Genomic DNA, 14,681 nt, shown 5'->3' on the forward strand with positions numbered 1-14,681 from the left:
CTAAATCGGACAAACAGAGAGAAGGAGAGACTGTGGAGCTTCAACACATACGGGATGGTCAGGTGAGTGTCTGTCTGTCTGTCTGTCTGTCTGTCTGTCTGTCTGTCTGTCTGTCTGCCTGTCTGTCTGTCTGTCTCTTATTGTTGGGTGTCTCTTTGTGTTTGAAGGTAACAGCTACAGTGGAATATTTAGGTTACAGTGGTGAAGATAGATACATTCGATAAGGTTAATTAGGTGCAATGGTAAGGTAGATTGGACAGGTGAGTTAGATATAATGATAAAGTTAGATACAATGATAAGGAACGATACAATGAGAAAATTAACTTACTCTCTCGCTCTCTCTCCCTCTCTCTCTCTCTTTCTCGTTATGACAGTCACCTCTACGAACCTCGAGGGAAGCGTCTCCTGCCCTACGGAACTCCATGTCACCGCCTAAGCTGCCTCCGTTCACCTCCATCAATCCTAGGAAAGGCAAGCTGGGTAAGTGTTATATAACCTAACCTAACCTAAACCTAACCTAACCTAATCCAGCATAATCCAGGTAGCGTTAGGGTGTTTAATCATCAGGTGAAATAAGCTTGGGTGCCTAATCTTCACTTGAACCGAAGAAAAACACAAATTAAATGCTCGGTTGTTTATTGTAACATCGTAGCTTGTAAATGAAAAAATAATAATTGTTGTAAATGTCTTATCTTAGAACACTTGATAAATATTTTACAGTATTTACAAATCCCATTCGTGTAAATAAAGTCTTGTGTTTTTATGAAGCAGAAAGTTGTTTGAAGGTGAAGAAATCTGAAGCAAAATCTGAGGCATAAATATCTATCATGTCTCCCTGTTGTGTCCCGTCAGCTGTGGCGACCCTCTGCCTACAAGACGTCTCTCCGAACATCTACCTAAACCAACAACACCAACTACAGTACCTTAACAACCACCCCGTCAATCACCGCAGCAGCTACCGTCACAATAACCACGACAACCACCACAAAAATCGTAACAACCACAACGAAGGCGACCACCACCACTACCACCATAATTCTTCTGGTTTCTTCAGTCGTCAGCTCAGATCTCGGTGTAAGGGAGGTACCACCAACGAGCTCAGTGACAAGGTCTCGTTATCTGCTGAGTGTCAACTACGAGACGAGAACGATAGGAGAAAATACCACAACACAACGACAATGCTCGGTAGTTGTGGTTCCTTGAGTGAACACAAGGAGGTCGCTTATCGTGTGTGCAGTGCCAGAACTAAGGACAAGAAGCAGTGCCGAGTGAGTGCCGCAGGGTGTTCGAGTGCTGGGAGACGTAAGAGTGAAGGGTGTCCTAGTGTCGTAGAGGAGAGCCAAGACCTGGAGATAACAGGTAGCTTGAACTGTCTCCACGGCCGTCCCCTGACGCTCGAGAATGGCGTCTACGAGGGTCTTGATCTGAAGGGCGGCCACCAAGGCACCTCCTACTCATCCTCAGTGGAATGATTTATCACTAGACGAGTCCCTGGTGCTCGTATACCTAACGTCGAAGGCGCTGAAGGGGAGGGAATGAAGTGTCAGGACTAAATAAACAGGTGTTATTGATGCTCCTAGTGTGAGTGAGTGTGTACCTGCGCGTCACTCCTTCAACACACTGATCACCAACCAGCGTTACTCACCCAAGCTCAAGTAATGAATAACTCCACTCATTAAGATATATACGACAAGTCATATAAACAAAGACAAAAAAACACTCAGATTTTAAATAATTATCTTCTAAAATCTGGGTATATTTTTTCGATGACTGTTTATATAATGTTGCATAAAATCAGATATAATTCCTAGTTATATGTGAGTCTATTAAGAAACTATTTTTGGAACAAGTGTCTGAGATAGAGTTTTATCAACAGGGTAAACTAAAACCTTCTAAAAACAAACAATAGTATTTAGATGTACAAATACTCAATTTATATAGACTGAGTCACAATTTATATATAAACACAAGAGATGAAGATATATATTAAAATAAGCTCTCTAACAGGGAAGATGTTTAAGATGTTTAGATTTTTACTCACTTATCAGATGTTTATAGACGAAAAGTAAACATTAACTCAGTATATTTCCTATCATGGCCGTGTGGTGTTTTCTGATGTGTTTATGTGTTAATATATGTTTATTGATGTTATTTCCTGTTTACTAATAATGTTTACTGTAGACAAAGGAGACTGTGTTTATTGTTCATGGTACAATACAGTGTTTGCTTCATTGTACACTGTAGATATGACTTAATTAAAGGTGGGGGGGTAATGTATGGTGCAGTTGTACTATAGTGTTTTAGTGTGTGTGTGTGTGTGTGTGTGTGTGTGTGTGTGTGTGTGTGTGTGTGTGTGTGTGTGTGTGAGTGTGTGTGTGTGTGTGTGTGTGTGTGTCCGGAACCAACATGAAGTCGATTAGATACAGGAGGGGGGGGGAGATAAGGAGGGGTGATAGAGGGAGCAGACCAGATCTAACCCTCAATCTCTTGCGGAATATCACTGTCAATTTGGTCTGTCTGTCTGTCTGTCTGTCTATCTGTCTGTCTGTCTGTTAGGTACATATACTAAGGTGTTTCATACATCGTATGTATGTGCGGGTGTATTATGTTGCTCAAAACTCAGGCTCTTAAGTTGTCTGTGTATTAAAGGAGTTAATTGTGGTGTAGTATGGACGCTGTTGTAATAGAGGTGAAGCGCTTTGTAAATAAAGACTAATAATTATTTAAATGTTTGCTCTCTCTCTCTCTGTCTCTCTGTCTCTCTGTCTCTCTCTCTCTCTGTCTCTCTCTGTCTCTCTGTCTCTCTCTGTCTCTCTGTCTCTGTCTCTCTCTCTCTCTATTTAACTTTCTTTCTTTCTATCTCTCTAATTTGTCTGTTCTTATTTGCTTTCCTTTTATAATTACTGTATATCATTATTATCATCTTTATTATTAGTATTAGTTTATTAAGACTATTATATAATAACCTTTAAATGATCATAATTACTTCAATATCTTATTTATTTTAACGAGACTTACAAATTGTTTCATGTAGTCTGTCTGTCTCTTGGTTGTCAGTGTACATTTACCCTCTTAACTCAACCCTGAAATATGATCAGTTATTGTGAAGTAAATCATGATGTAACCCGTAAATATATTCTTAACCTAACCTAACCTGAATCAACCCAGCCACCCACCCATCATCCATCATTTCACCCACTCACCCAACTATCTCACCACCCATCATGCCACCCACCAACCCAACCATCTCGCCACCCATCGTGCCACCCACTCACTCACCCATATCCTCACCACCCCACCCCACCTGTATCTCACCACCACCACCCTACCACCCAACCCATCTCCACCACCCATCATTTACCACCCTCCCTCCACCCACCCCGTCTCACCACCCACCCACCCACCACACAACCATCTCACCACCCACCCCCACCCACAACCATCTCACCACCCATCGTACCCACCCACCCCACCCCTCCACCCCACCACCACCCACCCACCCCCACCCATCTCACTTACCCCAGCGCGCCTGCTCTTGGCTGGGTGAGATCCCAGCATGCGTGACGTCACCAGGCCAGTTGTGCCACACGTGTAGTTGTTGTGTTGTGTCGAGGATAAACAACAACAACAACAACAACAACAACAACAACAAACAATAAATGTCTTTGTAAAATGATTTCACTTGTTTATCTATCCTTATGTTACGTCAAGTTAAGTTTGGTAAAGTTAGATTAAGTTAGTGTGAAGTTAGGTTAATTTAGGTGATCCCAAGTTAGGCTTAGGTTAATTTTTAAGTTCGGTTAGGCTACTTTATGTTAGGTTAAGTTCTTTTACGTTAGGAGATTCTAAGTTTAATTAATTCTTAAGTTAAATTAGGTTGAGTTATTTGAGGTTAATTTAAGTTTAGATTGAGATAAGCAAAGGTTAAACATTGAATGGACACGCTGGACAGAATTCTTAATGAAGCCATAAAAATAAGGTCATTTGACGTGACCTCTGACCTAGTGTAGAGGTAAGGGTCAGGTAAAATAACTGTATACAGCATGAGAGAGAGAGAGAGAGAGAGAGAGAGAGAGAGAGAGAGAGAGGTACAGTTATAATAGCCTCCTTGTATTTCCCTCATGACCACTATAACATGTACACTACCAGCCACTACTAGAGCCTCAAGAGGTTCATACAATGACTAATCCCCGTAACTCAAGTTGTAGGAACACACTAAAGTTTTTGAATTCAGTTGAAACGTAAAAAAAAAATGATAAAGAGGGTATTAGATAATTATGAGACTATTAATAATTCGATATGGTCATTTAACAGCACTAAAACTGACAATAGTAACGTGTGTGTGATAAGAAGTTACGAACACTACCCACCGTCGACTGAGGTCCACCAGTCGACGACAGGTGAGATGGCTGGACGGTCAATCAGGCACCTCACTTTTTATTATTTATTTATCCCATACTTTTTCTCGTGTAATTATTAACAATATGAACGACTTTAAATATAACTGTAGATACTAGATTAAGGTTCACGGTGAAAATAATGAAAGACACTAAACAGGGTAAACTTGAGTCAACATTTTGTCAAAGACTTACCTGCGAATTGGTGGATGACGTTCAATTCAATCACTCCTCTGGCGCTAATTTTCTTCACAAATCGTTTAATACTTAACTTGGTGTATACTCTAGATTTTTCCTCGTGTTGCTAGTAATTGAAGTAATGTTTCACAATAATAGTTAGTCGTATCGTATCTATTTCACAAGATAAAACAAGTTATTGGATATTGTAAACACACACACGAGTAATGTTACACAACTTCTGGGACTTGTCTTGCGTCTCAGTCGTCCAGAAGTAGTGCTACAAAGTTTTGGTTCTCGTGTAAAAAGTTTTAGAAATATTGTAATTTTTTCTACTCTAAAATGTTAAAAATAAACATATATTTTTTTCTAGAACTTGAAAATACAACCAAGTTACTTAAAATAAATTCGGTAACCATTGTGTGTACTAGCGATCTCTTAAAGTCTTGTATAAAATAATCATACTCAAAAGACAGCAAATGTTTAAAGATTTTACAATGTATAATATGTCTTGGTAGATACATGAACTGCGTATTCATAATATACATCAGAATAATTATTTGTATGTTAGTTAGGGAGACGCACCGTACTTTTGTGGAATTAATTCATAGTTTTTTTTGGCCATGAAAATACTGAATGTTATTGTTTGATATAATTGGTAATTTTGTTTTCCTTGGTTATAGATTATTAAGTTACATAGTACCACGGTGTACCTAGAAGTACCCTGGTGTAACTTACGATGGTGTACTAGCTGTACCAGCTCTGGAGGCATACAGTACACAACGTTTTATACCCCAATAGTTCAGGTATTTCTTCTCTGACTCAAAATTTACCTGGAACAAAAGACTGAAGTAAATTTATGTAAAAAAACAATAATAATTTTTTATCTTTAATACAATTTCAATGCATTAAACCCCTGTCATTATCCGGTAATAAATATTGTGTAAAATTTCAACTTTACAAAATTTTAGAGGTAAACGAAAACTTTTTTGGGGGAACTAATTTAACCTCTGCTTTAACCTCTGATGGTTAAATATTTTAGAACAATGGCTGAAATAGGATAGTAACACATACTGGGTGGCTGTATATATGTATGTAATGTAGTTTTAGAGAAGATATTAACATAAAGATAGAGAGATAGACAAGAAACACTCATTAAAACACGATAGGATTTAGTGTTTTCTCTCTCTGGTGTGAAGGCAGGGAGGAAATACTCTTGTCTCCAACCTGTGCCTAATTTGCATACCACACCCTTACAATAAAACTCCTGTGTCAGGCTGATCCAATAGTCAGGCTGTTTTCATTAGCATACATCGGTGTTAACGAGGTAAAAATAGTAGTATTCTTTTACGAACTGACAGACTTGTTTTCTCAGTTGAAAATGTTTAATATTTTTTCTTTCCATTTTGTCCAGAGATTAAAAAAAAATAGATAATTTATTCTTTAATTAACCCTAAAACGAGTGGAAGCTTTTTACATAAACTGTTTATTCTGATGGGGAAAAGATGAGTTAAAAAAATGAGTAACGTTATGAAATTGTCTTTGGAAAATGATAAGTTTATTTAGAATAAATTGGTGTAATTAGACTTTATGTAAGCTTAATGAGAGCCATGAATAGTGGGAGGGAAGATAGTGCTATGTTACCAGGAGGTGGGGGTGGAGGGGCTAAGGGTGGCACGTGTTCTTGTTGTTGTTCTTCTTCTTCTGTTCTTGTTCGTCTTGTTGTTATTGTTGTTGTTGTTTGTGTTGTTGTTGTTGCTGTTGTTGTTGTTGTTGTTGTTCTATTCTCGTATGTCCAGCCTCTTGTGATGTTCAATTCAATAAAATAAACCACGTATAAATGTTCAACCAGGAAATTAAAACACCTTAGAGTTTTCTTCTGCATTTATTAAACATTTCAATACAGTGTAAATTAACTGATCATATTAGTGCTGTGTGAAGTGACAGCCTCTAGGTGTTACCAAAAACAATTCTCACTTTTAATATTCACAGACACCACTTAAGGTCCAGGTGCTAAGTGTGGGAGGAGTGTCTCAAGTGGTGATGTAATGCCAACTTGTTTTATATGTATTAACTTAACTCTGCTGGTTTAATAATAGTAAAGGTTAATTAATATATAGTAGTACCTTCTATAGTCTTGAATTTCTCTGTATATTACAAACTCAATTACTGTAATGATGCATAAACTGTAATTATGTATTCTTGAGGACATAAGTGTAATGGTGACTCCTAATTATGTTACGGTAATTATGAAATGTAATAATCAGGTTAGTTTTATTCTCACTTGGAGGATCAGTTTATCTCGACATAATTACTGAGAGAGACAATTGTGAGAGACTGAGAGATGTTTTTAATAGTGAGGAAGAAATGGCTTTAAGCTGTGCTAGTGTGTCTAGTAGTGAGTCAGGTCTGGCATGTATGGAGCTGCCTGACTGATACAAGAGTTAAAAAAAAAGTCCCATTGATGATAAAATTACCATAGATAATATTTAACCCCAAGGAAAATATTAAATAAACAAGACTACATAATATAGGTGATTGGTGAAGGTGATATAATTTTAACATGTTATTTAACCTGTGTATTATGAACAGTTTATGAAATAAGGAGGAGAAATTAAGGAAAAGGATTGGTAAATAACTTTATAATATTAATAACAAATTCGAACAGTGAACTAATCTTGGCTGAGGTAATTTTACTGTATATGAATTCAATTAACAAATGTATAATAATGGAAGTGTCCAAGCCTCCGTCAGTAGTACCTGAAGGTGGTGTTCTATTCAATTATCAGCAAGGGGAGTTCTAGCCCTTCGTCAGTAGTCTAGACAATTCCGTCAAGAACCATAGCGCCTCCCCCACACATCACCGCCTTCGTCAGTAGCCTAGGGAGTAGTGGTGGAGGAACCATAAGTCATCTCCTCTGAGTACATGATGTTGTGGCCGTCAGGTTGGTGGGCGGCATACATGCACTCTTCGTCAGCCATGCCAGCAGGGTCCTCACACACGTAGCACACCATTCCCTTCTTCTCTACCTGTAGGAGAGATGAGGGGCTGGGTGAGAGGTGGTGGAAGAGAACAGGAGAGGAGAGAAGAGAAGAGAAGATAAGAGAAGAGAAGAGAAGAGGAGTCTTTATGGTACTTTTTTCTACATCTCTGAAAACAAATTTGCATACCAAGTTTTATGCGTCTGGTTTTTGGAGTCAGGTCTTGGTGGGTCAGCGGCCTCTTAAGAATGTCTTATTACTCTCTTACCTTTTATCATCTTACTCTCTGTTGTGGGCTTCTCTCTCTCTTATTATCTGTTTGTACGTCGGTCTGTTTCTGTCTTTCCCTTTTTATATTCTTAATTACTATTTCTACTTTTATAATTCTTCTCATTTAATCTCCTCTCCTTGCCCCTCTTTCTTTCTTTTTTCCTCCTTTGTCACCTATGCATCTCCTCACTTCCCTTTCCTCTCCTTTCTTCTCCCTTCCTCTCTCCTCCTCCTCCTCCTCCCTCCCTCCTCCCTCCTCTCCCCTTACCTTTCTACATGTTCTGTCCTTCTTGGCAAACTGAGTCATCATCTTGGTCAACTGGGCATGAAGTGTCCTGGTGATCTAACCCATGGAAGCTGTCTAGGGGCACATGTCCACACCTGTCAAGTAATGGTAGGTGTGGCATTGTAGGGTTGTAGTAGTAGGTGGCATTGTAGGGTTGGGAATGGTAGGTGTGTCATTGCAGGGTTGTATAATGGTAGGTGTGTCACAGGGGTTGTAAGTAATGGTAGGTGTGTCATTGTAGGGTTGTGGGCAATGGTAGGTGTGTCATTGTAGGGTTGTAAGTAATGGTAGGTGTGCATTGTAGGGTTGTAAGTAATGGGAGGTGTGTCATTGTAGGGTTGTAAGTAATGGTAGGTGGCATTGTAGGGTTGTAAGTAATGGTAGGTGTGTATTGCAGGGTTGTAAGTAATGGTAGGTGTGTCATTGTAGGGTTGTAAGTAATGGGAGGTGTCATAGTAGGGTTGAAGCAATGGTAGTGTGTCAAGGGTTGTAAGTAATGGTAGGTGTGTCATAGTAGGGTTGTAAGCAATGGTAGGTGTGTCATGTAGGGTAGTAATGGGAGGTGTGTCATTGTAGGGTTGTAAGTAATGGTAGGTGTGTCATTGTAGGGTTGTAAGTAATGGGAGGTGTGTCATTGTAGGGTTGTAAGTAATGGGAGGTGTGTCATTGTAGGGTTGTAAGTAATGGTAGGTGTGTCATTATAAACAAATTTCATTATAGACGTGTTAGTGTGTTGCTTGAAATTGATGACAAGTGAGAATATAAGAAATTAAAAACAGCAAAACCTCACACACACACATACACACACACACAGACACACACACACACACACACACACACACACACACACACACACACACACACACACACACACACACACACACACACTAAAGAGGGACGATAGGTTCAAATTGGACTCCATGAGGACGATGGGAGATTCCTAGGTGAGAGAGAGAGAGAGAGAGAGAGAGAGACTCACTCATTATAGGTAAAGTCATTAAGAGGTGGACATTAATTTCCTGGTAAGTGGCGGTGGCCTGACCTCCTTATATCACAACAGGAAGCGCGATACTTAATTATCGTCTCTCTCTCTCTTTCTCTCTCTCTCTCTCCTTTCTCTGTCTTTTTCCCTCTCTCTTTCCTTTGTATTGTTTTCCTCTCTCTCTCTCTCTCTCCCTCTCTCTCTTTTCTTTGTATTCTTACCCGCCCTCTCTCTCTCTCTCTCTGTTTCTCTCTCTCTGTTTCTCTCTCTCTGTGTCTCTCTCTGTCTCTGTCTCTCTCTCTGTCCCTGTCTGTCTGTCTCTACTTAATTAACTTCTCCACCAACACCGTTATAGTGAATGAGGGAAAGATTATGGTATACACACACACACACACACACACACACACACACACACACACACACACACACACACACACAGACACACACACACACACACACACACACACACACACACACACCTCAACCCTGCTCTCCCTCTCCCATCACCTCCTTTTACCTACCCCTCTTCCCCTCTCACCTACCCCTCTTCCCCTCTCACCTACCCCTCCCCCCGCTGCCATAGTGTTAGTCCGTCTTGGTTACCTGCCTCATCTGGTCACTAATTATTTATCATCACCTGTGTTAGTCTCTCTTAAGGTGATACGACCAGCCAGCCAATCACAGCCCAGGAATCCTCTAAGAACACGACCAATAAGCTGATGGGAGAATAATAATAGTGGTATCTTTTCCCTCTCTTCCTCCTCTCTTCCTCCTCCTCCTCCTCCTCCTCCTAATCTTTCTTCCCCTCTCCTCTTCCTTCTTCTCCTCCTCACCTTTCTACTCCTCCTCCCTCCTCCTCCTCACCTTTCTTCTCTGATGGGGACTTCTGGTGGTCGTGTCCGTCGTCGTGGTCGTGGTGGGACTCGAACTGGGGGTCGTGTAGGCCTAAATCATCGTGGTGGTCGTCGTGGTGGTCGTCGTGGTGGTCGTCGTGGTGGTCGTCGTAGCCAGCGTCAAAGCTCTCATACCTTGACTCTGCTCCTTTGACATCAATGTAGGGGTCGTACTCTGAACCTAAGGGGTGAGTTAAGGGGTAGACAGACAGACAGAGCACAGACAGAAACATAGACAGACAGACAGACAGACAGACAGGCAGACAGGCAGGTAGACAGACAGACAGACAGACAGAGCACAGACACAGACAGACACATAACAGTACCGTTTATCAATATTCTCATCAGGGACAGCTGTTGTCTCTCCTCCATCATGACATTATTGTAGGGTGTGTGTGTGTGTGTGTGTGTGTGTGTGTGTGTGTGGCCTGTGTGTGTGTGTGTGTGTGTCTGTGTGTGTGTGTGTGTGTGTGTGTGTGTGTGTGTGTGTGTGGTGTGTGTGTGTCTGTGTGTGTGTGTGTGTGTGTGTGTGTGTGTGTGTGTGTGTGTGTGTGTGTGTGTGTGTGTGTGTGTGTGTGTGTGGTGTGTGTGTGTGTGTGTGTGTGTGTGTGTGTGTGTGTGTGTGGTGTGTGGTGTGTGTGTGGTGTGTGTGTGGTGTGTGTGTGGTGTGTGTGTGTGGTGTGTGTGGTGTGTGTGTTCTTGTGTGTGTGTGTGTGTGTGTGTGTGTGTGTAACTGACTCACATATATACACTGTTATTTAAGGTGATGTATTTTGCAGCATGTTATGACTCTCTCTCTCTCTCAGCCCTCCAGGTCAGGTCAAGGACTCACCATCAGGGAAAGGATCGTATTCCCCCTCCTTGCCGAAGTCCTTCAGGCCACTGTGGCGGGTGTACACGTCGTCCATCCGGCTTTGGACACCCGGCTGGTTATGGTGCTGGGAGTGCTGAGCCGACCTGCTCATTAAATAGATAAATACTATATATATATATAAGACTTCTCATTAGATCTCGTAGCTCTTTCTCTTTCTCTCTCTCTCTCTCTCTCTCTCTCTCTCTCTCTCTCTTTCAGTCTCCCTCTCACAATAATACTTGTAAACACTTGCTCCTGTGGACATGGCAATCTGGAGTAACTGTCAACACTACATCTCTCTCACTGGTCTACATCTCTCTCACTACCGCATTCTCTACCATACATTCTCTCATACTTCATCTCTCTCTCATCACATGTTATCTCTCCCTAATGGCTCAAGCATTCTCTCTCTCATTACTCCAAAGACTTCCACCCAACACCTCCCTCTTCTCTACACCAGGTCCTGTCATCGGCTCCACACACACACAAAAATATTACTTATGAAGGTGAACACTGTGCCATTTCTCTGTTTGTTGACATATCACACAGAATAACGACGAGACAAGGATAAAAAAATATACCCGGTAGAGGACGAGACGAAGGGGAGGGTTTATATCGTGTACTGTATTGGCACTTGAATAAATAACTGTGTTGGGGGGAAAACAAAAGAGAAACGTTCCTATACTGTGTTGAATATTTGAGTCTGTTAAAAAAACAAAAGAGAAACGTTCCTATACTGTGTTGAATATTTGAATCTATAAAGAACAAAAGAAAAACGTTCCTATAATCTGTTTATTATTGAGTCTATAAAGAAAACAAAAGAGAAGCGTTCCTATACTGTGTTGATTATTTGACAACTTGTAAAAAAAATATCTTGTCTACAGTCTATTGATAAAAGAGGAAGGTTTACCGCTCACAATATTATGGAAAAGTGTGTTAGCTGTTAGAGCCAAAGTGTACCTGAGTTCCGTATCTGTGTTTATCTTAATTGTTTAATGGCTTCTGTTTAAAGGGATGAAAGCTGTTGGTGTGAGTTGGTTTAGCGATGATGTGTACTGTATGTGTGTCCTTCGTCCTGACCCTCCCCCACCCCCCACCACTCCCCCACCCCCCACCACTCCGCCACCCCCACCACTCCCCCACCCCCACCACTCCCCACCCCCACCCCCCCACCCCCACCACCCCCCACCCCCACCACCCCCCACCCCCACCACTCCCCACCCCCACCACTCCCTGCACCCCACCACTCCCACCCCACCACACGCCCCCACTCCCCACCACTCCCCCACCTCCCCAACAAGACCCAAAACAAACATTAATCATCAAACTTAAAGACTCTTAACTGCCCACAACACGGGTAAAGACCACACATCACTCACCTTCTCAACTACCACACACGAAGAGAGAGAGAGAGAGAGAGAGAGAGAGAAAATGTGTTAATAGTTGAAGTTAAAGATAGATAGATAGAGAGAGTTGAAATTAGAGATACACATACAGTACACTCCTTCCTTCATACCTTGACGCACTCATTAACACACACACACACACTCACACACACACACACACACTCAGTCACACACACTCACTAGTACTCACACTCACCAGTACTCACACTCTCTCTCACTAGTACTCACAGAAGCTCTCACTAGTACTCACGCTGGGGAGGAGAACTGGCCATAGAAGTCATCATCATCATGGGGCTGATAAGAGTTCTTGGTGTAGAGTGATGACGCTGAGGTGACAGAAGAACCGCTGCTGAGAGAGACAGAGAGAGAGAGAGAGGAGATAAACAGACAGACAGGCAGACAGTCAAACACAGACAGACGGACAGAGAGACAGACAGACGCGTCTAAAGCTTCAGTAAATCTCTCCACCAGTCAAGAAAATAGGCTATTATGTGTAAGACCTGAGGCGTCACTGACAGACCTAACTGTCTGTCTGTCTGTCTGTCTGTCTGTCTGTCTGTCTGTCTGTTTGTGTCTGTCTGTCTGTCTGTCTGTCTGTCTCTCTCTCTCTCTCTCTCTCTCTCTCTCTCTCTCTCTCTCTCTCTCTCTCTCTCTCTCTCTCTCTCTCTCTCTCTCTCTCCACACAAATTTGTAATAAAATGTTTAAAAGTGATACAAATATTAATACATTAAATGGCGGACGCGGAAAGTCTATGAAATACCAGATAAACTTTTTATTTATTTATTTTTTCGTGTAAATATTTTTCCAAGTATTTTGGAATGTAAAAATTGAGCTCTGTTTAGTAATGTGTGTTTGTATGTATATATTGACACACTCACACACACACACATTACTGAGTGCGCGCGCGCGTGTGTGTGTGTGTGTGTGTGTGTGTGTGTGTGTGTGTGTGAGTGTGTGTGTGTGTGTGTATATATATAATATGAAATAAAGACACAGGTTCAGGTATAGAACGATGGTTAGGTGACACTGCTGCACTAACCACCAATGACACTGGCAGCGGAAGTATCAACAGAGGAGGAATGACAGGCTGGCAGGTGGGAGTAATGCTGGGATCGGTAACGAGGGGAGAGAGAGAGAGAGAGAGAGAGAGAGAGAGAGAGAGGAGTGTGCCTAGCGTGGTCTGCCGCTTGCGTCATGTGGCTGCAGCAGATAGAGAGAAAGAGAGGAGATGGTAATGGTGGTGGTGATGGTGGTGATGGTGGTGGCGGTGAGGCTGTGTGGTGATGGGAGCACTAAAGGATCTACGGTGTATTTCCTCCCGCAGCATCAGAGCGGGAGGAGAGGAGTTATCTTGACAGGCACAGCATCGTCACCAGTTTATGTAGTCAGGTCTTGGCAGCCATGCGGTTGCGACGATGGGGTGGCAGCCTTCTTCTTCTTCTTAAGCCTAACCTAAAGACTCACCTGGGAACGTAGACGGGGCTGGAGCGAGTCTCACTACGCTTGGACTTGTGCCCCGAGGGGTGAACGTCAGGGCCCTGCTGGTTGTGACTCCCTCGACGGCTGTTGGCGTAGGTGGAGTCCTTACCTTGCCTGGTGCTGTGGGAACAATGCTCAGAGAAGCCGCCCTCCTCATCCTTACACACCTGTTAATAATAATAATAATAATAATAATAATAATAATAATAATAATAATAATAATAATAATAGCAATAATAATAATAATACCATTACCACCACCACCACTACTACTACTACTACTACTACTACTACTACTACTAATAATAATAATAATAGTAGTGTTTAAACTATCATCGTTAAAGGGGTTAATATGTTCTCTATGGTAAGACTATTTACCTTACACGTCATACCATCCTTCTGCACAATCTTGCAAGGGTCGCCTCCTCCTCCTGCGGCCTTCCCCTCCCCGGTGTTCCTGTAGTGGGTCGCTGGGCGGGACTCTGAGCCGCCGTCGTGTTGTTGTGTTTGGTAGTGGTCATCCTGTTCACGCTGAGGCATGGCTGTCTTCATACTGAGGGCGTGATGGCTGCCTTCATACTGAGGGCGTGATGGCTGCCTTCATACTGAGGGGCGTGATGGCTGCTTCATACTGAGGGGCGTGATGGCTGCCTTCATACTGGGGGCGTGATGGCTGCCTTCACCTGAGGGGCGTGATGGCTGCCTTCATACTGGGGGCGTGATGGCTGTCTTCATACTGAGGCGTGATGGCTGTCTTCTATGCCAGGGGCGTGATGGCTGTCTTCATACTGAGGCGCGGCGGCTGTCTTCATACTGAGGGCGTGATGGCTGTCTTCATACTGAGGGGCGTGATGGCTGTCTTCATACTGAGGGGCGTGATGGCTGTCTTCATACTGAGGGCGCGGCTGTCCTCCATACTGAGGGGCGTGATGGCTGTCTTCTACTGAGGGCACGG

At 42.4% G+C, this 14,681-nt stretch overlaps 3 protein-coding genes across 3 annotated transcripts in view; 2 read left to right on the plus strand and 1 right to left on the minus strand.

Annotated features, from left to right (window-relative positions):
* LOC121878514 (RYamide receptor-like) overlaps positions 1–224 on the plus strand; it is a 16,915-nt gene extending 16,691 nt beyond the window's left edge. The window contains exons 8-9 of the mRNA XM_042384773.1: positions 1–62; positions 168–224. The exon at positions 1–62 is cut by the window's left edge and continues 30 nt beyond it. Of these exons, the coding sequence (XP_042240707.1) occupies positions 1–62; positions 168–224 (119 nt within the window). The remainder of the gene's footprint in view (positions 63–167) is intronic.
* A 159-nt stretch (positions 225–383) lies between these two features.
* LOC121878409 (putative uncharacterized protein DDB_G0272516) lies at positions 384–2,245 on the plus strand. The gene is made up of 2 exons (XM_042384627.1): positions 384–480; positions 853–2,245. The coding sequence occupies exons 1-2, from the start codon at positions 423–425 to the stop codon at positions 1,470–1,472; spliced, it is 678 nt and encodes a 225-aa protein (XP_042240561.1). The 5' UTR covers positions 384–422; the 3' UTR covers positions 1,473–2,245.
* Positions 2,246–7,454: 5,209 nt separating this feature from the next.
* Positions 7,455–14,280, minus strand: LOC121878515. Its single transcript, XM_042384775.1, has 7 exons — positions 14,105–14,280; positions 13,712–13,893; positions 12,497–12,595; positions 10,820–10,944; positions 9,959–10,168; positions 8,126–8,187; positions 7,455–7,604 (listed from the first exon to the last, which is right to left on the minus strand). The coding sequence occupies exons 1-7, from the start codon at positions 14,276–14,278 to the stop codon at positions 7,455–7,457; spliced, it is 1,002 nt and encodes a 333-aa protein (XP_042240709.1). The 5' UTR covers positions 14,279–14,280.
* Positions 14,281–14,681: the final 401 nt, after the last annotated feature.

Source organism: Homarus americanus, unplaced genomic scaffold, assembly GCF_018991925.1.
Source record: "Homarus americanus isolate GMGI-L3 unplaced genomic scaffold, GMGI_Hamer_2.0 scaffold41027, whole genome shotgun sequence".
In the NCBI taxonomy this organism is placed as follows: Eukaryota; Metazoa; Arthropoda; class Malacostraca; order Decapoda; family Nephropidae; genus Homarus; species Homarus americanus.